General features: G+C 37.2%; 3 protein-coding genes across 3 annotated transcripts; 1 reads left to right on the top strand and 2 right to left on the bottom strand.

The window, feature by feature from the left end:
* The first annotated feature begins 7191 nt into the window (after positions 1-7191).
* On the top strand, positions 7192-19384 carry LOC110898419 (cinnamoyl-CoA reductase 1). The gene is made up of 7 exons (XM_022145201.2): positions 7192-7455; positions 14980-15149; positions 15244-15328; positions 17596-17702; positions 18344-18506; positions 18593-18779; positions 18876-19384. The coding sequence occupies exons 1-7, from the start codon at positions 7338-7340 to the stop codon at positions 19018-19020; spliced, it is 975 nt and encodes a 324-aa protein (XP_022000893.1). The 5' UTR covers positions 7192-7337; the 3' UTR covers positions 19021-19384.
* On the bottom strand, positions 15565-17390 carry LOC118485670 (glutathione S-transferase T3-like). The gene is made up of 2 exons (XM_035982030.1): positions 16761-17390; positions 15565-16424 (listed from the first exon to the last, which is right to left on the bottom strand). Exons 1-2 carry the CDS (start codon positions 17254-17256, stop codon positions 15574-15576), a joined length of 1347 nt encoding a protein of 448 aa, XP_035837923.1. The 5' UTR covers positions 17257-17390; the 3' UTR covers positions 15565-15573.
* A 1037-nt stretch (positions 19385-20421) lies between the features above and the next one.
* Positions 20422-21046, bottom strand: LOC110898416 (photosystem II 5 kDa protein, chloroplastic). The gene has a single exon (XM_022145198.2). It carries the CDS (start codon positions 20945-20947, stop codon positions 20615-20617), a length of 333 nt encoding a protein of 110 aa, XP_022000890.1. The 5' UTR covers positions 20948-21046; the 3' UTR covers positions 20422-20614.
* Positions 21047-23824: the final 2778 nt, after the last annotated feature.

Raw genomic sequence — 23824 nt, 5'->3', positions numbered from 1 at the left:
CTAAGGGTTTTATCAGACCTAGCTCATCTCCTTGGGGAGCGCCAATCTTGTTCGTTAAAAAGAAGGATGGTTCGATGCGTCTGTGCATCGATTATCGTGAGCTTAATAAGGTCACTATCAAGAATCGGTATCCGCTACCCAGGATCGACGATCTGTTCGATCAGTTACAAGGAGCAAGTTATTTCTCCAAGATTGACCTAAGGTCAGGTTATCATCAGTTGAAGGTCAAGGAAGAAGACGTACACAAGACCGCGTTTAGGACTCGTTATGGACATTACGAGTTCCTAGTGATGCCGTTCGGGCTCACTAACGCACCAGCCGCGTTCATGGATCTCATGAATCGTGTCTGCAAACCTTATTTAGATAAGTTCGTCATAGTCTTTATTGATGATATTCTTATCTACTCGAAGAGCCAAGCTGATCATGAGAAACACCTTCGTTGTATTCTCAAACTTCTGTATCAAGAGAAGCTTTATGCCAAATTCTCGAAGTGTGAATTTTGGCTTCGTGAAGTCCAGTTCCTTGGACATGTAGTAAGCGAGCGTGGTATCCAAGTAGATCCCGCTAAAGTAGAAGCAGTCATGAACTGGCAGGAGCCGAAGACTCCTACCGAGATTCGCAGTTTCCTCGGATTGGCAGGATATTATAGGAGATTCATCGAGAACTTCTCAAGGATTGCTGCGCCCCTAACTTTGTTGACCCGTAAGAAGATTAAGTTTGATTGGGGCCCTAAGCAGCAGGAATCCTTTGACATTCTGAAGCAGAAGCTGAGCAATGCGCCAGTATTGACATTGCCCGATGGTATAGATGAATTTGTGGTGTATTGTGATGCATCACATACTGGCATGGGTTGCGTACTCATGCAGAAAGGCAAAGTCATTGCCTACGCTTCTCGACAGCTCAAGGTGCACGAGAAGAACTACACCACCCACGATTTGGAATTGGGTGCGGTTGTATTTGCTCTGAAGCTATGGAGACATTACTTGTATGGAACCAAGTGTATCATTTATTCGGATCACAAGAGTCTTCAGCATCTGTTCAATCAGAAGGAATTGAACATGCGTCAAAGGCGATGGATGGAAACTCTCAATGACTATGACTGTGAGATAAGATACCATCCAGGCAAGGCAAATGTGGTTGCCGACGCCTTAAGCAGAAAGGAAAGGGTCAAACCGATCAGAATCAATGCCAAGCGCATTGAGATAAGAAATAACTTGAATGAAAGGGTGTTAGCTGCACAGAAGGAAGCTGTGCTGGAAGCTAACTATCCTGCAGAAAAGTTGGGAGTAACTGAGGAGCAGTTATCCCACGACAAAGATGGAATGCTACGCCTAAACGGACGAATATGGGTTCCAGTATATGGAGGACTTCGGGATGTTATCCTCCAGGAAGCCCATAGCTCTAAATACTCAGTTCATCCTGGAGCAGATAAGATGTACCAGGATTTGAAGTCAAACTACTGGTGGATTGGTTTGAAAAAGTCCGTGGCCGAGTATGTGGCCAAATGCTTGACTTGTGCGCAAGTCAAAGCTGAGCATCAGAAGCCGTCAGGTTTGCTTCAACAACCTGAAATTCCCAAATGGAAATGGGAAATGGTGACAATGGATTTTATCACCAAGTTACCAAAGACGAAAAAGGGAAATGATACCATATGGGTCATAGTAGACAGACTGACTAAGTCAGCTCATTTTCTACCCATCAAAGAGACGTATAGCTCAGATATGTTGGCTCAATTATACGTCGATAAGATTGTAGCATTGCATGGTATACCTGTATCTATCATTTCTGATAGAGATACGAGGTATACGTCGCATTTTTGGAAGAGTTTCCAACAGTCGTTGGGCACTCGTTTGAATTTTAGTACGGCTTACCATCCTCAGACTGATGGTCAGAGCGAGCGTACTATTCAAACCTTGGAAGACATGCTTCGAGCATGTGCGATCGACTTAGGTGGTAGTTGGGATAAGAACTTACCACTGATTGAATTCTCCTACAACAATAGCTACCATTCCAGCATAAAGGCTGCGCCTTTTGAGGCCCTATACGGTAGAAAGTGTAGATCGCCCATTTGTTGGGCAGAAGTTGGAGATGTCCAGTTGTCTGGACCAGATATCGTCTTTGAGACGACAGACAAGATCGTTCAGATCCGTGATCGTTTGAAAGCTGCCAGGGATAGGCAGAAAAGTTATGCGGATCCTAAGCGCAAAGATTTTCACTTCGATGTGGGTGAAAAAGTGTTGCTTAAAGTATCACCTTGGAAAGGTGTAATGCGATTTGGAAAGAAAGGCAAGCTAAGCCCAAGATACATAGGACCTTTCGAGATAATCGAACGTGTCGGGGCAGTCGCTTATAAGTTAAAATTGCCTGAAGAACTTAGCGCTATTCATAATGTGTTCCATATCTGTAATTTGAAGAAGTGTTTCGCTGACGATTCACTGGTTATACCGCATACGGATATACACATAGACGAGAGTCTAAAGTTTGTTGAAAAACCTTTGTCGATTGAGGATCGACAGGTAAAGAAGCTTCGAAGGAAGCACGTGCCTATTGTTAAGGTCAAGTGGGATGCCCGTAGAGGTCCCGAATACACGTGGGAAGTGGAATCCACGATGAAAGAAAAATATCCCCATTTGTTTGAATAAATCTCGGGGTCGAGATTTCTTTTAAGGGGGTGAGGATGTAACACCTCGAAAAATTTCGTCCAATAATGTCTTGACACGTGTCATAAGGTTCCGTTATGTGAAAACATACTTTAGAGGGACTAAAAGTGACAAACAGTGAAAACTATGGAACGTAAGGGTCCAAAGTGTCAACAATGGATAAATAGGCTCTATGATAACCCCACATAATGTTTATAACCTTTAACGGATGGTTCATGGATCATACGACGCGGAAATTGCACAAAAGTGAAGTATTGTAAACTATAGGGGCCAAAAGTGTCAACATGTTTAAATTATACCTCTGAGTGAACTTTTGGCAGACCCGAAGCTTTGTATAGCTAAAATATACTCACTAGAATATGTGGTAAAAATTTCATGAAGTTTCGTCAACGTATGAGAAAGTTATGGCCAAAACCGTACTTAAGGGACTAAAAGCGTCAACGTCGAATTCAGGGCTTTTCGGTTGAGCGCAAAGTTATCCGAGAGCATTACCATGTTGGTAAAAGTCCTAAGGTACATAAAAACCAAGTTTGGGGGTTTACGGGTCGAGAAAAGTAGCCGAAACATCGCGTGCAAGTCCAGGGGGCAAATCTGCCAAACATTGAAAGTTGCTGGTTGCAGACCAGGCCCTTACGGACCGTATGGGGAGGGGCTTGCGGTCCGTAAAGGTTGCCCAGAACCTCAGTTTCGCGAATTCAGCTGATTTGGGTCCGAATTTAAATTGTTTACAGCTCATTCCACCTCCCATTTGCTCCAATACGTGCCCTTGCATGCCTAGTTCAACAGGAGCCTACTACAAACATCAAATTCACTCTTTAAATCAGATTATCACTTCATTCTTGGACATTTTCCATAGTAAACAAGGAGCACTCTTTCAAGAACTCTCAAGAAAAGCTCTCTGGAGGAAATCTGATCAACAAGGCCGACTCCTAGAGTTCACTAAACGTCTTTAGGACCATTGTAAGCCTTCAATCCGTTCTACAATCCGTTTTTGCTTTGATTATTAGTAAAAGTCAAACTGGGTGTTCATAACCTTTGACTTTCTGATTAAACGGATTTCTTTCAGTAATTTCTCGAATTGAAACTTGTTATAGATTGGTATTTATGTGGGAAACAAACCCTCTAAAGGGCACTAACTGATTCCCACTACATGCATGCTAAATGTCGAGTCAAACCTATTTCTAAAAAGTCAACAGAAACGATTTTGGTGAAAAATGACATGATTAATGATATAGATGACATGCAATCTGATTGATCATCATAAATAACTTGTAATACATATAAGAATGTGTTTTAATCATCATCAACTCGACAATCTATAGTATAGCCACGAATCGGAACCGAAAGTCTTGTAAAACGATTATTTCGTAGACTATCGATTCGGATTCGTACATGCATGTTCGAGATCTGTATTGGAAAGTATTTTTGACTATTTTTATTTTAGTTAAACTTTCTGGAATTTTCTTTGATTGAGTCTATGCTTAGCCTATTCGAATGCATGTTTCCGGTTTATGCATAAAGTTGACTATTTTGCCCTTTTTGATTTAAAACGGGGTTTTTGGAAAAGTGAAAGGATAGAAATCTTTATTTTTAATATATGAACTTGCACCGAAAGTTTCGGATCAGTTGGTGGTCCAGATTGTGAGTTATGGCCATTAGCGTAAAACTATATTATAAATTTACATAAACGGTCCTTTTCGCGTAGAACCCGTTTCTGGCCACGTTTTGGTATAAAACTTTTTACCAACAGAAGTAATATAATATTCTGGGAATTTTGATGATTTTTATTTGATTTTTGGCTGAACGGATCCTAGATCGCCTAGTCATTTCGGCTTATGTCGGTTTTGACCGTTTTAGCCATAAAATGAGTTTTACACATCCTTTTGACCCGAAACCTTTTTCTACTGATTTTATATGATGAATAAATTATTTTAAGTATTCTGGAAATATAAAAATCTCAGATTTGATTTGAAAACCCGAAAACGCCCTTGAATCGCATATTTAGCGTTTTAAGCGCATAGTAAGCGTTATACTTGTTTTAAACCTATAAGACTTATACCTACTGATGTAAATTACATATTTTCATATAATAACAGTAAGTATAATATTTTGAACTCAGGTTTCCAGTTTTGGCATTTTTAGCCCTTGTGAAATTACTAAATTGCCCCTACGGTGCATAGTTTGGTTTTAAATGATATATTTGGTATATGGGTCATACCCTACTGATATAATATGTTATATTAAGTATATTTACTGTATGAACCAGACCCGAAACTCAGATTTCTGATTTTACCCTTTTATTATCTTTTAAATGACCAAAATGCCCTTTTAAGGCATAAATTGGGTTTAAAATTATTCCGGGCAATATAGAACATAACTTACTGATATGATATCATATTTTAAGCATATTACATCAGGGAACTTGCATTTGAATCATTGGCCTACCCGTATCGCCGTTTTCGCGTTCGGTTCGGTTTACGTAACTAGTTTGCGTAAATTGACCGAAACGGGTCAAACGATATCATTTTTATTTCAAAATCCAGAATGTATTTAGTATACCCATATTATACAAGTATTCAAACTTGTCGGGTCTAAATCACATTCTATCCGGTCTTTCGCTTAATCGTGCGTAAACCGTATCATTCCTAAAACTAATCGGTCAAAGCTTAAGCTTAAATAAAAGGCCGTTAGGAATCTAATAGGTTAATTATAAACCTTTGTTCCAGATTAGGAGGCCCGGTAAAAGCTACCAACACTTATCATTTGTGACTTATACTTTGCTCAGGTAAATACATTTTGACTTATTTTCCCTATACGGGCTTGGGGTACGGTATTTAAAATACCGCTTGATCGGGCGCACAAGTCCTGCGCCTTATAGGTGTACAGTCTTGAATAGCTTGTGCGACTTCGTTTAAACAGTTTTGTCTTACTTAAAGGCTTTGGGGGGTTATTGACCGTGTCCCGGATATCCTTGGCATTATCTTACGAGATGGCCACGACTAGAGCACGGGGTGTAGGCGTACACTCGGCGTGTATAACTCTTTAATGTGGTGTGTCATTTAATTCTTAGCCCGGACAGCAGATCCCGGGCCACCAGAGATATAAGTGCATGTAATTCGTTCACAAGTTTATATTTTATAAATATCCCAAGTTAATAAAAATATTTATGCCTTGTGCATTTAAATCAATTTTCAATCATTTTCAAAATGAGTCAGTCGATTTGTATTTACCAGTGTAAACTGACGTATTTTTCCCAAAAAGGTTAAGTGCAGGTACTACACGAAAATAGGCTGGCTGTTTCCTAAAGAGCGTCCACAATAGTCTCGCAAACTCGGACGACAATTATCTGTTGAACTATTTTATCTTATTTTATTTGATCCGCCTGTGGATCCATTTCAACTACTGTGATAATTATTATTGCACTTTATTTAAAGTTGAAATGTTTCTATTCTGCTTCCGCTGTGCATTTATTATATTGTGTTGATTGTCTATGACGATGTCAACCACGTCACTGTACCCCACACCGGGCCCACCGGTGACACGTGGAGATCGGGGTGTGACAGCGGTGGTGACCATAATTAGGTGATGGGGGCAATGACCAATAGGTGGTAAAAAAACAAGAGAAAATTACGAAAATAGCCAAAGGCCAGGGTTGACTTACGAAAATAGCCACCTCATGCGTCCTTGGAGTGGCGCATCACGGATTCAAATGCGCGGGATGCGTCTGGAAACAATGGGATGCGTCTTTGGAGCGAAACCCAATAGAAAATGGACACGTGGAGGAAGGGGTCAGACAAACTCCTCCAAGGGGTCAGACAGACTCCTCCAATGAGTCAGGCAGACTCCTCCGAGTGTGAGATCCAAGGCGTCAGGCCTGACCCCTTGGAAGAGTCTGCCTGACCCCTTGGAAGAGTTTGCCTAACCCCTTGGAAGAGTCTGCCGCCACGTGTCCATTTTCTATTGGGTTTCGCTTTAAAGGCGCATCCCAAGACTTCCAGACGCATCCCACGCATTTGAATCCGTGATGCGCCACTCCAAGGACGCATGAGGTGGCTATTTTTGTAATTCAACCCTGGTCTTGGCGATTTTCGTAATTTTATCAAAAAATAATGACTTGTGAGTGTTGCTCACCTATTGGACGTATTTCAAGTTAGCTAGTGTTTAATATCTAGCCCAACCCTTTGAGGCTAATTAATATGATATTTTAAATATAAGAAATATGTGTTTGATATTTTTAATTTTTAACTTAAAACAAGAAGGTTTTGGGAGGATAAAGAATATTCTCATGGACAAAACAATCTCACATATCATCTACGTGTTAAATAACTATGTAGGAAATGGTTGTTCATGATTTACTCAGAAAAAACGTTTTTGGATCTTACCCTTTGTATTTTGTATATGATAAAAGAATAATGTGTTAAAAACATGTTTATCAACGTGGTGCATCGAACAGAAGCTGGTCCCTTGTATCGTTATTTTTTATACCACTTCAAACTTTAAAGATAAGGCAAGTTTGATCAACGGTTTAGATTTTCATGAGATCAGAACGTCCATATGTACCTCCAAGTGTCAACCACAAAAATGTGGACCCGATTAGCAGTAATCAATCTCTAACATATGAACACGAGAATCGTTCCTTAGTAGTAGCAGTAATAGTAATAGTATTGGAGGATCGAAATGAGCGGTGTCGGAAAGACGGTCTGCGTCACCGGAGCTTCGGGCTTTGTAGCTTCCAATCTCGTCAAGCTTTTGCTTGAACAAGGATACTCCGTCAAAGCCTCCGTTCGCTCTCCCAGTCGGTTCTCTTTCTCATTAACTTCAAGTGTACTTTTACAGTTTTTCATCCGTATTGTTTTTTTTTTTTTTTTCATATTTTCATGTTTGAATTAGGCTTGGAGATCTATGACCTATGTAGCTAGAATCAGATGATGTATGTTTTTATTTTGGGAAAATTGTTAAAATAAATGTATATTTCACTTTCATTCATTGGGCTTGTATATTGATATCTTGTGTTGGGCTTATTTTGTTACGGTTGTTAAGTTGTTGGGCCATTGTCTAACTGGTTTGTGAGTTTGTTACTGTAACAAATATCTACAGGGGTTTAAGTGTAACATTGAGGGCTGTTTATCATATTGGAGCATACTTGGAGGTTTGAAGTGGAAGTTGCATTGTTACAAGATATAAAAGTGGCTTATACGGTCATTATTGAAGTTGTAACCACTTTATCATCTTCACTTGCTCTGCTAGGGTTTCAGTCTTGATTCTGAGTTTTGTAGTTAACAATCTCTCATCTGTATCTGAGAGATTGTTCTGGTTAGATTGTTCTGTATTGTTGATGATCATCAGTGAATGATCATCATCATCTGTTTTGTACTTTGTATTTTGTATTTTGTATTTGATCTTACTATTGTAAGATCTGATCTTACTGTTGTAAGATCTTTGGGTATTTAGGGGGCAAATTATTTTGGGTTGGTTTAATAAGATTTTGTCACCTGTTTTTGTCGCTATTTCTGCTGTTTTGTTTGTGATTGTGTTGAAATCATATATTTCTACATGGTATCAGAGCTTTTGAGCTCTTGATCCGTTCTTATTTCCGCTGTTTTGATCTGATTTGGTTGTTGCTTGTGTAGGTCTGCTTCAAGTTGCAGATCTGTTCTTGATAGTGTTAGATCTTCTGGATCTTGGGAGATTTGTTGATATTCAAACCCTAGCTAGGGTTTCTTACATCTTGTTGAAGAACTGTGTTGGTCTCTAAACCCTTGGAGGTTTAGGGCAAACTGACCAGTTTATCTGTTCTTGATATTGTATAGAAACTTCAGATCTGTATAGATCTGGTGTTTTTTTGGATAGCTTGCACCCACTGTGAGATCTTTCTATCTCCTCTCTTTATTTTTTGTTGTTGATTGGCTTAGTTGAAGTCGGGGTAGTGAGGACCGGCATTTGGTGGTTTGATATTTGCTATCTGTGGTTTTTTGTAAGTTGGTTCTTGTCTTTAGTGTTTGGCTCCTGTATTAAGACCTGTCCAGGCACTATAAGTGACGAACCTGGAATCTGGACACTGATACAGCTTCGCCTTAGGGTTTGTTGTGTTCTTATCTTGTTGTGTGTATATTTGTTGTTTGTGTTAGTTTTATTATTGGTTGTTGACCATGACTGGTAAAGATGATAATGCTGGGTCTTCTCAGACCTTGATTAGTAAGTTGGATATAGGAGATCCATTGTTTTTACATCCTAGTGATTCTAGTTCTTTAACTCTAGTGCTATGAAATTGGCTCTTGAAGCCAAAAATAAATTTGGATTTATAGATGGTAAATGTAAAAAGAATACTGATGATGAAGTTCTAAGTAGTCAGTGGGACAGGTGTAATTCAGTTGTTTTAAGTTGGTTGTTAAATTCTGTTTCTGAGGAACTATACTTAGGGCAAGTGTTCTCTAAGTTAGCCTCAGAAGTCTGGATTGATCTAAAAGAAACTTATGACAAGGTTGATGGCTCTGTAGTGTATGACTTATATAAAAAAATTAATTGTATTATTCTAAATGGGAGTTCTGTTTCTGAATATTATCATAAGTTGAATACAATGTGGAAGCAGATTGATGCAGTGCTTCAACTGCCTACATGTTCATGTCAAGCTGCTAAAGATTTCAATGATTTTTCTACTTTAATCAAATTAATGCAGTTTCTTATGGGCTTAGATGATGTCTATCAGCCTGTAAGAACTAACATGTTAACCAGAGAGCCATTACCTACTGTCAAAGTTGCTTTTTCAATCGTGTCAAGGGAAGAGTCACATAGGAATTCTAGTGTTGGGTCTAAAACTCAGAGTGTGTCTTTTGCTTCTAAAATCAACCAAACAGTTGAACAAAAAAAGAAAGAACTTGGAGGTCCTAATCCTAATCTAAAATGTACCCATTGTAATAAAATTGGTCATACTGTTGACAGATGTTTTGAGTTGGTTGGGTATCCTCCAAGTTTCAAAAAGAAACCTGGAGGTCAGGCTGGAAAAAGTTTCTCTAATACTAGGTCAAATGTATCTTCTGTTCCTTCTGTTGCTCAGTTTTCTTCAGAGCAGGTTGCTAAACTTTTGAGTTTGTTGGGTGAAAAAACTAGCACTGAGTCTCAGTCTTCTAATATGGGAGGTGAGTCAAACTGTGTTTTTGGTTCTTTAGATAAGTTTGTTTGTTGTTCTAGTCTTATAAACTTTGGTTTTGATAATAATTGGATTTGTGATTCTGGTGCTAATCAACATATGGTCAAAACTGATAAAGATATGTTCAATTGTATTGATGTGTCTGAATTTGATTTAACTGTTTCTCATCCTAATGGAACTAAAGCTAAAGTGTCAAAAATTGGTAATCTTGAACTTGCTAAAGATGTCGTTTTAACTGATATGTTCTTTGTTCCATCTTATAATGTAAATTTGTTGTCTGTTTATAAGTTGTCTAAAGATAATAAAATTACTGTTGTTTTTAATGAAAATAATTGTTTACTTCAGGATTCGAAATCAAAGAAAGTGTTGGTGATTGGTAAACAAGATAATGGTCTTTACTTTGTTAATAAAGGTGATAGTACTGTTAACTTGTGTTTTAATAGTTTGAACAACAGTAACTTGTGGCACAGTAGGTTGGGTCATCCTGCTGATCAGGTCTTGTCAGTTTTAAAAGGTGATTTAGGGATTGCTGAGAGTACAAAACATAATCCTTGTGAAGTTTGTCATAGAGCTAAACAAGTGAGAGTGCCTTTTCCTTTGAGTGAACATAAAACAAAACAGTTAGGTGATATAATTCACTTAGATGTTTGGGGACCTTATAAAGTAACTAGTAAAGATGGTTTCAAATACTTCTTAACTGTTGTTGATGATTATACACGTGCTGTTTGGTGTTATTTGCTAAAAAGTAAGTTGGAAGTTGTTGAGAACATTGAAAGTTTTTATGAGTTAGTGTTAACTCAGTTTAAGAAAAAAATTAAAGTGTTCAGGAGTGATAATGGAACTGAATTTGTGAATAATAAAATGGAAGTATTTTGTAAACAAAAAGGAATTTTGCATCAGACATCCTGCTCCTACACACCACAACAAAATGGTGTTGTAGAGAGAAAACATAGACATCTTTTAAACCTGGCAAGATCTCTGTTGTTCCAAAGTGGTGTTCCACTTAATTTTTGGTCTGAATGTGTATTAACTGCTGTTTATATCATTAACAGGTTGCCTTCTTCTGTGTTGTTAGGTAAAAGTCCCTATGAGTTAATGTTTGGTTTTAAACCCTCATTTACACATTTTAGAGTGTTTGGTTGTTTGTGTTTTAGCACTATATTGAATGATTCAGATAAATTGTCTTATAATGCTGAAAAGTGTATTTTGATTGGTTATTCGAATGTTAAAAAAGGTTATAAACTGTGGAGTTTAGATAACAAAAAAGAATTTTATTCTAGAGATGTCAAATTTTATGAAACTGTTTTTCCTTATAAGTCATCTAGTTTAATCAATCAAGATGTCTGTTTAACTGAAAAATTAAATCATCTGAATTTTTTTGATAGTGTTGAGGTATTAACAACTAAACCTGTAATTCCCAATGATGAAGAGGGGAGTAATCAAACTCATGAGGTTACTGGTGAAGATCAGCAACCAATTCCCTCTACATCTGCCACTCCTAACAGTGCTGATCAACAGCATTCTGTAGGTGGAGTTGAAAGTAGTAGTAGTAGTGCAGAATCTGGTAGGGCAGAGGACACTAGTATCTCACATGATGAGTTTAACCCATCTGAGGGAACAAGTCCTTCAGTTAGAAGGTCTACTAGAAAAGTTGTTGTGCCTAAAAAATTTGAAAACTTTGTGCTGAATAGTAAAGTAAAATACAGTTTAGATAAAGTTGTTAGTTATTCTTGTTTGTCATCTGATAACTTGGCTTTTACTGCTTCTCTAAATAAGATTGTTGAGCCTTCTTGTTATGAAGAAGCAGCTAGTAATCCCAAGTGGGTTGAGGCTATGAACAAAGAAATGGAAGCTTTGTTCAGAAACAATACTTGGGTACTAGCTGATCTTCCTAAAGACAGAAAGGCTATTGGTTGCAAATGGGTTTTTAGAGTTAAGTATAAGTCAAATGGTGAAGTAGAAAGGTTTAAAGCTAGGCTTGTGGCTAAGGGTTTTAGTCAAAGGGAAGGTCTTGATTTTGGGGAGACTTTCTCTCCTGTTGTCAAAATGGTTACTATTAGAACTGTTGTTACCTTAGCTGTATTTTTTAACTGGTCTTTGTATCAGTTAGATGTTGATAATGCTTTCCTGCATGGTTCTATAACTGAGGATGTTTATATGAAGTTACCTCAAGGGTACTACTCTAAAGATGAATCTAAAGTTTGTAAACTTGTTAAATCATTGTATGGCCTCAAGCAGGCACCTAGAAAGTGGAATGAAAGATTGACTACTGTTTTGTTAGAGTTTGGTTTCACACAAAGCAAGTGTGATCATTCTTTGTTCATTTTGAACAAAGAGAATGTTACTGTGTTTTTACTTGTTTATGTTGATGACATAGTTTTAACTGGTAATTCTGTTGCTGAGATTGAAAGAATTAAAAAAGTTTTAAATGATACTTTTAAAATTAAAGACTTAGGGATTTTAAAGTATTTTCTAGGGATTGAAGTATTATATAATAAAGATGAGGTTTGTTTTAGTCAAAGGAAGTACTGTTTGGAACTTCTAAATGAGTTTGGTTATTTAGGGTGTAAACCTGTTAACACACCTATTGAACAAAGCTATTTAGTTAGTTCTAAGCTTGATAAAGATCAAAAGTTTTTAAAAAATATAACAGGTTTTCAAAAATTGATTGGTAAACTTATATATTTGTCTTTAACAAGACCTGATATAAGTTATACTGTTCAATTTTTTAGTCAATTTATGCACAAACCTACTGAAATTCATCTAAGTCTTGCCTTAAGATTGTTAAGATACTTGAAACAAAGTCCTGGTAAAGGTCTAAGTTTCAAGAAAGGTTTAAATCTTGATTTACTTGGATATGCTGATGCTGATTGGGCAAAGTGCTTGTCTACCAGAAAATCTGTAACTGGTTATTGCATTTATTTAGGTGAATGTCTTGTTTCTTGGAAAAGTAAGAAACAAAGCACTGTTTCTAGGTCTACAGCCGAAGCTGAATATCGTGCTATGTGTTCTGCTACTTGTGAACTTATGTGGCTAAAGAATTTACTTTCTGAATTGTCTGTTAGCTGTTCATTACCTATATTATTGAAATGTGATAGTCAGTCAGCAATGTCCATAGCTGTTAATCCTGTTTTCCATGAAAGGACTAAACATTTCGAATTGGACTTGCATTTTTTAAGAGAGCAAGTGTCAAATGGTGTTATAAATCCTGTGAAAGTTGACTCAGAAAGTCAACTTGCTGACATTTTTACTAAAAGTCTTAGCGTTGAACAACATGTTCAGTTTTGTGAGAAGCTTAAATTAGTTGATTTGTTTAAGCCAAATGAATGAAGGGGGGGTGTTAAAATAAATGTATATTTCACTTTCATTCATTGGGCTTGTATATTGATATCTTGTGTTGGGCTTATTTTGTTACGGTTGTTAAGTTGTTGGGCCATTGTCTAACTGGTTTGTGAGTTTGTTACTGTAACAAATATCTACAGGGGTTTAAGTGTAACATTGAGGACTGTTTATCATATTGGAGCATACTTGGAGGTTTGAAGTGGAAGTTGCATTGTTACAAGATATAAAAGGGGCTTATACGGTCATTATTGAAGTTGTTACCACTTTATCATCTTCACTTGCTCTGTTAGGGTTCCAGTCTTGATTCTGAGTTTTGTAGTTAACAATCTCTCATCTGTATCTGAGAGATTGTTCTGGTTAGATTGTTCTGTATTGTTGATGATCATCAGTGAATGATCATCATCATCTGTTTTGTACTTTGTATTTTGTATTTTGTATTTGATCTTACTATTGTAAGATCTGATCTTACTGTTGTAAGATCTTTGGGTATTTGGGGGGTAAATTATTTTGGGTTGGTTTAATAAGATTTTGTCACCTGTTTTTGTCGCTATTTCTGCTGTTTTGTTTGTGATTGTGTTGAAATCATATATTTCTACAAAAATTACCCAAATGTCACTTGACCAACTCAACTTACCAAAATGTCACCCTCATGCGTCCATGGGCGGACTCATCCGGTATGGGAAGCGTCTGGTGTAAAGTTGAAGAGTCCATGAATGACGTGGTTACATATGTCCAACAAAGAAGAGTCCACATGTGTGTTTTCTCTCTCTAGAATTATTTGTTATTATCTCTTCCGAAGCGTCAGTGCACTCTTCCAAAGAGTCAGCCAAAATGAGAGGAGTCCGCCGAGCAATGGGAGGAGTGCCAAAATGGGAGGAGTCAGCCAAACTTTATGTCGGACACGTGTCAGCTCCTCATACATGAACTCTTCAAGTGACAAACGAACTCCTCCCATGGTGCAGGAGTCCATCCAAGGAGGCTTGAGGGTGACAATTTGGTAATGTTAGTTGGTCAAGTGACAATTTGGTAATTTTCCCTTTTATTTTTGTCTTTTTTCTTATATATGATATTAACGTTGACTAGGGGTGTAAGTGAGCCGAGCTAAGCTATTTCTAAGACTTAACTCGGACTTGGCAAGTTTATTATGTATTAATTATTTTACTTATTACTTATATACATTTATAATGATTTTTATCTATGTAAAAGCACATTAGGTGCGTGTCTAGGCATAGAAGCGTGGCGTGTGGCATATGCGCCTAGTCTGAATAGTCGCATTCTCAAGCACTCGGGTGTATTTTTGGCCCAAAAACATTTATAAGAGCTCTAAATTAAATATCCTACACTATCCTTCAACAAGCGTGGAATAAACATGAAATAGCTTTATAAAACCCCTAAAAAAATATACTATGCGACTCTTTTAAAAAGCCCTTCATTTTCATGAAATTTCCGCCTTTGACAACATAGATTTTTATATTTATATGATTGTATATTTTATTTATAATATATTAAGTATACATTTAATGCAAAACTAAAATTGATATCATGCTGTAATTTTTTTTTTATAATGCTATATATATTATTTAGTTATTTTCTTCTTATTTTTTATATATAATTGATATTACTATATCTAATACTATAAATATACGTTTAATACAAAATTAGAAGTTATATAAATACGTGTTTAGGCTCGCGAGCTCAATAAGTGAAGCTTAGGATCGATATCCTTTAAGCTCGGCTAGATTAGAGTTTTTAGCTAGTTGATCTTGACTATCTCTCGAGCAGTTTGGCTCGTTTATACCCCTAACGTTGACTTTTTCTAGATTTGTGTAGATAATCCAGCAAAAACAGAACATTTGCTCAAACTAGATGGAGCTAAGGAAAGGCTTCACTTATTCAAAGCAGACCTACTTGAAGAAGGCTCCTTTGATGCTGCCGTTAATGGCTGCGATGGTGTCTTTCATACAGCTTCTCCTTTCTTAACTGCAGTCTCAGACCCACAGGTATATATGTTATTTCCATGCTGATTCTTTATAAATATAACCTTATAATCCGCGTACCTTTAATAAATTTTATATGGTTGACTCTCTGTTTCAGACTGAGTTGATTGAACCAGCATTGAAAGGAACACTTAATGTTCTTGGTTCTTGTTCGAAAGCTTCATCGGTTAAAAGAGTGGTTGTGAGACTACATGGTATGGTGATGGACCATCCTTGGAGGATGATCCGCCACCTAGGCGACACATCATAGTCCTCACTAAGATGGTCCATCCTCCAAAACTAGAAGGCATGGTAGGATGATCCTAGTCATAGTCCTTCAACACTTTTTATGTTTTTTTTATGTTTTTTATTATTTTATTTTTTTTAACATTTGACAAATACACTAATAAAATATTTTCATTAATATTAAACACACATTACATAAATATTAAAAAAAAAACATAAACTTAAAAAAAAAAGACTTAATAAAAATAAACATAAAGTTAAATAATTTGATTTTTTTCATGATGTCGTTTTGTAGTTTTTTCAACATCGAACGTTTCGGCTCGGGTTCGTTCTCGACATTCATCATCATTATTTCCCATTCCTTAAGCCGAATTTTTTCATCGGAGATTCGGATTTTCTCATTCGACAATCGGACCTTTTCTTTTAACTTCTCGTCCGATGCACGACTTTTTTCTTCGACGGCCCGCTCCTTCGCCTTCGACTTTTGGGCCGATATGTCGTTGTACACTTTTAGGTGTCCCATAAACTCAACCATGTTCGGGTCCACCGTTTCCTTTCCTTTTCCCTTGGCCCGCTCCTTTTTTGTTTTGTCTCGGCCCGGTGGACGCTCGGGTTCACGTACGTTATACTCGTCTTCGTCATAGTCGGCGTCATCATTTAAGTTAATGTGACACCTCGCGTCCGATCCACCGGCGCTTAAACTACCCGTTTCCGATGTTTTTTGGCGTTTCGCCATCGCCACCTCGTTAGGAATGGGCGCCCATTTTGGGTCGTCTTTTACAACCATCCACGCGCGAACGTGAGGAAAGTTGGAACCATGATTTTGCTTATACTTTTGCAATGCCATTTTGAACACATCCTCGTCGTTCCACCCGCTACGACGGTCACTTGTATATAATTTGTTATACTCCTCGCAAAACCGATTAATGGCCGAGTTCAATTTTCGCCACTTCGATGAAACCGAGTCGATATCTCTATACGGGCCTTGGTCCATCATGGCGAGAAACTTGGTCAATACCTTGGACCAAAACCCGTCACCCGGTTGGTTATTACCTATAAAAAAACAAACAAATAAAAGTAAATAAACAAAACAAACCTTACAACATATAAAATAATAAAAAAAAACTTACTGTTATGAATTAAAAAATTAAAAAACTTAAACTAAACTAACTGTGAAGAATTAAAAAATTATTAAATTTAAAAACTTAAAAACTAAACTTAAAAAAACCTACTGTTATTAAAAAAAATTAAAAACTAAACTTAAAAACTATTAAATTTAAACCAAAAAAAACTATAACACTTAAAATGTAAACTTTATAAATTTAAAAAGATGTAAACTTTATAAAGATGTAAACTTTAAAAAGATGTAAACTTTAAAAAAATACGAACCTTTTACCGGGTTGTCGGAAGTGCCAATGAAAGCCTTGGCTAAGGCTTCTTCTTCGATTGGGGTCCATTTAATCGCCTTCGGTTTCGACGCTTGATCACCCGCTACTTGTTTCCCTTTGTTTCGTTTTCCTTTCCCTTTAGGCGGTTGGGTTTCGGGCACAATCTCCACATCATCTTCGGATTGAACGGGGGGTGTGGGGATCGGTTGGGGTTGAACGGGGGGTGTGGGGATCGGTTGAGGTTGAACGGGTGGAAAGTTCCAAGCACCCCGCATCATCATTTGTTGAAGAGCTTGATTTTGGGAGATTTGAGTGAATTGGTTGGGCGATTGTTGGAATGACGCAAACGCGTTCGATGAAAATTGGGAGAATTGGTTCGGTTCTAGCGTTGGATAATATCCCGGAACCGAAAAAACATTTGGTTGGGTCGGATTGGTGGGAGTATTCGGGTTGTTCGAAGGAGTGTTGGGAGTATCCGGGTTGTTGAACGGATCCATGAAAATTATGTGGAAGAAGGTTGAGAGTGTAGTGGAAGAGAGTGTAAAAATTATAGGAGAAAATGGTGAATTGTGGAGGTTAATTTGGTGTTTGATAGTGAAAATGGATGTTTAATTTATATAATTTAAAATTATAGCCGTTTGGCTTTATTCAAAATATAGAAATTTAATTTTTTTTTTTTATTAACGGTCATATTTTAATAGGGGGGGCCCACACTTTTTGCGTCGTCGCCAACGTCCATTTTCGGACGGAGAAGACGGGGACGGTAGGGGGCGGCACGGTGTTTGGACCGTCGCCGACCCGCGACGGGCCAGGGCCGACCCCCATACCGTATAGCCTGACATCCTCACTTGCTGCAGTTGCTTTTAATACAAGGCCCAAGACTCCTGAAGTTGTAATCGATGAAACATGGTTTTCTGATCCGGATTTTTGCAAGGAAATGAAAGTGAGCATAATTTCATATACTAATATTTTTTTAACTTTGAGTTTTTACACATGGCGCCACGGCCCATCTCAAATACCACCAATGCATTTTTGACGCATTACAGTTAAGGGTATGTTTGGCATGGGGCTTTTAGGAGTTTCTAGCTTTAATCTTTTAAGAAAAAGCACCTACTCAATAAAAAGTCTTGTTTGGTTGAAGGAGCTTAAAGCTTTTAGGTTAGGAGCTTGAAGCTTTTGATTGAATGCTTCTACTAGTAGCGTTTAGAATGAGCTACAAGTTTTTAGGGGAAAATGACTATTTTAACCTCTAAAGATAATGAACTTTTTAATGCACAAACTTTTTAAATTTTTAGTTATGTCCATTTTGGTCATTTTATACATTTTATTAAAAGCTACAGCTACTCTGCCATACACCAAATATATGTAAAAAGCTACAGCTACTAGCTACCAGCTACCAGCTACCAGCTTCCAGCCACCAGCCAACAGCCACTAGCCACCAGCTACTTTTGCCAAACATACCCTAAGTGTACTTATTATGGGTGGTAGGGTGGGTGACCTATTGAGAAGTTGGTGGTCATAAGTTACATAATATAATATATTAATATTTAATTTGTTAAATTGATTTTCATTTTGTTATATCAGTTATGGTATGTGTTGTCAAAAACTTTGGCTGAGGAGGCTGCATGGAAATTTGCAGAAGAAAAGGGTATGGACATAGTCACCATAAACCCTGCAATGGTCATTGGTCCTTTGTTACAACCAACTCTTAACACTAGTGCAGAATCTATCGCGAATCTATTAAAAGGTGCGATATAATGTAGGAAAATTTGAAGCTTCAAGTTAATCATTAACTACAAGTTTTAAGCATATAATTACTATTTCATTTTGCAGGGTCAGAAACATACTCAAACTCGATTAGCGGGTGGGTTAACGTTAAGGATGTTGCAAATGCACACATTCAAGCTTTTGAGATCCCCTCAGCAAGTGGAAGATATTGTCTTGTTGAGAGTGTTGTTCACAATTCTGAGTTAGTTCAAATACTAAAAAAGCTTTACCCGTCTAGCCAACTTCCACAAAAGTAGGCGTTTTTAACTCGCGTTATATGAATTCGGTGTATATTTACATATCTTGTATCTTTTTATTTAATTTTATTTTTGTTGAAACGAATTTTCAGGTGCGCTGATGACAAGCCGTTTGCTCCTACTTTCCAAGTGTCCAAGGAAAAGGTGAAGAGCTTGGGAATTGAGTACATTCCCCTTGAGCAAAGCCTCATGGAAACTGTGGAGAGTTTAAGGGAAAAGAACTTTGTGCAACTGTGATCATCTTCAGTGGCGGAGCGCTTGACCAAAAGTTCCGAGGGGGCGCAAAGTCATGGGACCCAACTTATATATTGTATAAATATTTAGGCAAAATAATTGGGGGGACAATCCTATATAATTTTAAAATTTTCGGACGAAAAATAGGAAATTTTACACTTCTAATCGAAACATTCGGGGGGGGGGGGGGGTTGCACCCCCCCACTTTACACTAAGCTCCGCCATTGATCATCTTTAGCTCCATATTATACATATATTGTTGAGAGATTTGTGTGTTTCTCAGTTGATCATGGTATGTTATCAATAGATTGGATTGGTTTGTCTATCGACTCCATATGGATTGGTTAACACGTAATTACTTGAAAATACAAGGGCCTTTTTTCTATTCGCACAGGCCTCCCGACAGCCCGAGAGCTCTCGGGGACAGCCCTGGTATTTGACCCTCTATTCAATTATCAACATTACATAATGAGTAGACTTTCTACATGTTGCCCTAAGACGATATGTAAATAATGCTTTTGTCCATGGGTATTTTGTGACACGTGTCATTTCAGTCAGCAAAGGGGTATTATGGGACGTTTTTTACAAATGGGCGTAGTGAGATAATGCCCAATAATGCTCCATCAATGATTAACCAATTATTGCCAAATTTTGTGAACTAGAAATCAACAATCTAGAGTTGAAATTAAATGACAAAGCAAATGCCTGAATTAATATATTCTAGTATTCTACAATTGATTTTGACTCTCCTCTTTTACCAAATTCCACTTTTGTTGGTTTTCTATTTTCATGTTAATTTCAATCCAAATTAACATTCTTAAGTTCTTTTATTGTAAATCTAAACTTAATTTGGTCTAAGAAAATTTAACTACTCTTGGCTTTACTATTACCCTTTCCAATAATTAAGGGAAAAATACATAAAATAGTCATATTCACCTAACTTTTTTTCAAAATAGATATTGAATTTTAGCTTATCAGAAGTTGCCACATCAGCTTCACCGGCTAGGATTTGGCATACACTTTTGGCCTCCAGCTAAGGCTTAGCCCGCAGTTTTTGCAGCTTAGCCTTCGCTTTAGGCGAAAGCGCAAGTTAAGCCCCCGTTTTTGGATGTCAGCTGGCATAACACACGCTTTTTAGGGACGACTAAACTTTCATGTATCTATCGGAAAAGAAGAATCTAGTCAACATAACAATTTAGGTAAATTTCACTTCAATTAATGGTATCAAACATCATCACATTCGTTCACCTTTTTTTTCTTAAATTTAATGGTATGAACAAATGATGATTTCAATACATTACTAGGTATATGGGACAAATCTTTGCAAACAAAACTCAAATTTAGCAATCAACTTGCAACCGAAATCACCTAGTCACAAATTAGCAAACCTCAAACTACAACAAATGGGCCAAATGGCATTTCGGCTGCAAATAAATGGCAAATGGCTTTTTACAACCACAACATTTTGTTTATAATGAACATTTGCTATTCCAAAACATTATAAAACAAATAAGCAAAAGCAACATTATTTTTACATATGCTCCATACACAAATTTAAGTTACTAAAATTATTAGAATAGACATGAACCCGATATACTTAGTTACGGCAAATACGTGCCGTGGGCATGGTCACGCAAATTACAGCATACTTCTTCTTAGCGGCCTCAGTACCACGCTTCGGCTCTTCATCCGCGGCCAATGCAACGTTGGCCACGGTTAAAGCGGCCGCAGCTGCAACCGCAAACATCATGTCTCTCCTCCCACTCTCCTTCTTTTCTTCCACCACAACTTTCTCAACACCGGACACCTTTGATGAGGCATTGGCCATAACCGCAAATCCCCGGCGGCTCGTGGTGGTGGAGGGTTGCTTGGTGGCGGCGATGGCGGCTGAGCCGCCAAGGAATGTGGATGCCATTGTCATTGATGCCATTTGTGGTAGTTTGAAGTGGATTAGATGTTTGTGATTTTGTCAGAAACAAGTGTAGGTTGATGTTGGGTGTTTAGTTAAAGGTGTTTCTAGTGAAATGTGATCCATTTCTTATCCAAATTGTTAGGACGACGCAAATGGGTTGCTGCCACGTGTAATATTTTATCTTGGCAAAGTTATGTGGTCTGGTTTTGGACTTTTGGTGTCTTAAAGCAGATTTGTTGAAAAATAATAATTTTAATGATAACTTATTAGTAATGATTGAAACATCATTAGATTAAATTAACTTTAAAACATTATTAAAATAAATAAATAATAAGTATTTTTTAACCAAAAATATGTCAATCGAACGTAATACAACTCTTCACTTCAAATATGTTAAAACGGTATCATGAATTTTCAAGGAGCGTTAACACTCAAATTTTGCTTTTTATGTGTTTCAATTATTATACGGACAAACCAATGGGGTGGTGGTTTATTGGTAAATTCAAAGCCTTTAAATAACTGGGTTTGAAAGGGAGATGTCTTGGGTTCAAGTCCCACAGACGACAGGAATTAAAAGAAATTTTACCGAACAACGCTATAGAGTTCATTTTACAAGAAAGTTATTATTAATAAATTTTGATTGGTTGGAGCCTAGAGGGTCGATGGATCCCTCTAGACTCTCGTTCCGCCATTGACAAAAATAGGGTTAACAACCTGCAATTTTATAAGAACGGCTAAAGTAATAATTAGTTATTCCAGAGGGAGTGATTCCGACAAAATCAAATTGGTGTCAATTCCATGTTCTAGGTGCCATATTTTCTTTGGGTTGAAGAAGATGGAGGTTGAGTTTTGAATCGGAAATGAGGGTAAGCTCTCAAACCTCCTTGCTGCAAATTGTGAAGGAAATCTCACTTTCAAGTGCGGCAAAACCCATACCGCCCCTTGTGCGAGTGTGGCAAATCTCACCTTTCAATCTATGCCAATGGCCTTTTGCCGAGTCCACTTCCTCCGTCCTTTTTTAACACGCAAATATCGACTGATGGTGATTATTCCCACACTATAAAACTAGTCACTATTTCTATAGAAGTTGATAGTTGTACAAGAAATTCAAAATTTAGATGTGTATTGGTTTTATATAAGTTTTTGCTTAAAAAAATAAAAATAAAAAATAGCAACTGGCAAACCTAAGGAATAGTGTCAGAGTAGTTGCCTGTTTTGGGCCAGACCAAACCTTTTGCAGGCTTCACATCCATCAAGCTTTATTTGTGTAAGAAATGTTGTAAGCTAAATATGGACATATGGTCCATCTTTCGCTAAATACAAAGCCCATGAAACAGTTTTGAACTACTTTTTAGACAATTGTATTTTGAGAAATAAATATGAACTTTTTATACACAAGTTATATATTTTGATTAGTAGATGACCAGATTTGATGTCTACAAAGTAGACCTTCACTAATGTACTACATAATCATTTGACTTGTTTTAGAGGTCAATATATTCTTGTTACATGTTTTACTAATATGGGTGTGAATATGTCATGAGTATACGAATATTGGTAATCTCGGTACGTATGATTATAAATCATCTTCCATACCCTTTTATGATGATTTTATTTAATTAAAAAATACCTCTTATGATACATACTATTTTAAAGTCTAAAACTTGATTTTAAAGTCGCTTGAAAAATCGACTTCAAGTATCAAATACTCAAATACACTTGCAATAACTTTATAATTTTAACTATATAGTTTTCTAACAAATTGAACATATCCTTTATCATATAATTTAGGATTTATATAATATATGTACTTATATATTTGATTTCGGTTCGGATAGATGGGTTCAAACAGGTATCTCCTAATATCTTTTATCTCCCAAACCAGTGAAAATTTGTACAACTTATAGTCTGATATGATACATGGTCCCAGACTTGTATAGTTGTATAATGATCTCATTATCCATCATTAAATTTTCTATAGAATTTCAGGGTTTTTTTTTTTTTCATCTTTAACCAACTTATGTGCCTTTGATTAAACTTGTTTACCCTCAAAAAATATTGCGTACATATAGGCAGGACATTTATTTTTTTTTTGAACAGTAAACTTCAATAGAAACAGCGAGTCCTCAAATCAAGGACCGCCACCACGAAAGTTACAACATATACAAGGGATTAATCGCCCAATCTTTCCACACAATAGAACAAAACCTAGTCCTGTTTTTTAACCACAAATACGACCAAGACTTAATAGAATAAACGACTTCCGTAACCTTCGGCTCCTTTGCTTGGAAAACTTTGGCGTTCCGAGCCCTCCATATAGCCCAGCAGGTTATCATAACAATCCCTTTGACAATCCGTTTGCCCCATTTGTTAGCAGGAATATGCTGATGCAGATTTAACAAATCTTCAAAATCGAAAGCAAAAATAGGGCCTATCTTGCACCAATTACCTACCGCAGACCAAACACAAAAGGAAAAGCCACACCCAGTAAACAAATGCATCACGTCCTCGTCCTCCACATCACATAAAACGCAAGTCACATCTGGCAAGTCAATGTTCCGTCTACGAAGTGCTATCTTTGTAGGAATGCGCTCCATTTCAGTTCGCCATACAAATAAATTAACCTTGCCTGGAACCCAAGTCTCCCACTTCATCTTGTAGTTACTCGGCTGTTCTGTGCCTTCCTTTATCAGCATTTTCACAGCAGCTACAGAAAAGGGTTGCCGAGTGTCTGTCTTCCAGTTCCATGTATCGTCCGAACCTGTAAACGACACATTAACTAATAAAGAAGATAGATCCTGCATCTCCGAGATCTCTGCTACTGAAGAAATGCCTTTTCGCCAGTCCGGAAAGAAACGCAGGTTGTGATCCACCCTCCGCAGCCGATCAAAAACA

Source organism: Helianthus annuus, chromosome 13 (assembly GCF_002127325.2).
Source record: "Helianthus annuus cultivar XRQ/B chromosome 13, HanXRQr2.0-SUNRISE, whole genome shotgun sequence".
In the NCBI taxonomy this organism is placed as follows: domain Eukaryota; kingdom Viridiplantae; phylum Streptophyta; class Magnoliopsida; order Asterales; family Asteraceae; genus Helianthus; species Helianthus annuus.
The sequence above is the reverse complement of the archived record's forward strand: the minus strand, read 5'-3'. Positions and strand labels throughout refer to the sequence as shown.

Coding starts and splice junctions, on each gene's coding strand:
- LOC110898419 (XM_022145201.2), top strand. CDS start 7,338: ATGAGCGGTGTCGGAAAGACGGTCTGCGTCACCGGAGCTTCGGGCTTT. Junction 15,150..15,243: donor CTGCAGTCTCAGACCCACAG/GTATATATGTTA, acceptor TCTCTGTTTCAG/ACTGAGTTGATTGAACCAGC. Junction 18,780..18,875: donor TCTAGCCAACTTCCACAAAA/GTAGGCGTTTTT, acceptor ACGAATTTTCAG/GTGCGCTGATGACAAGCCGT.
- LOC118485670 (XM_035982030.1), bottom strand. CDS start 17,256: ATGGATCCGTTCAACAACCCGGATACTCCCAACACTCCTTCGAACAAC. Junction 16,425..16,760: donor TTCCGACAACCCGGTAAAAG/GTTCGTATTTTT, acceptor GTTTTTTTATAG/GTAATAACCAACCGGGTGAC.
- LOC110898416 (XM_022145198.2), bottom strand. CDS start 20,947: ATGGCATCAATGACAATGGCATCCACATTCCTTGGCGGCTCAGCCGCC.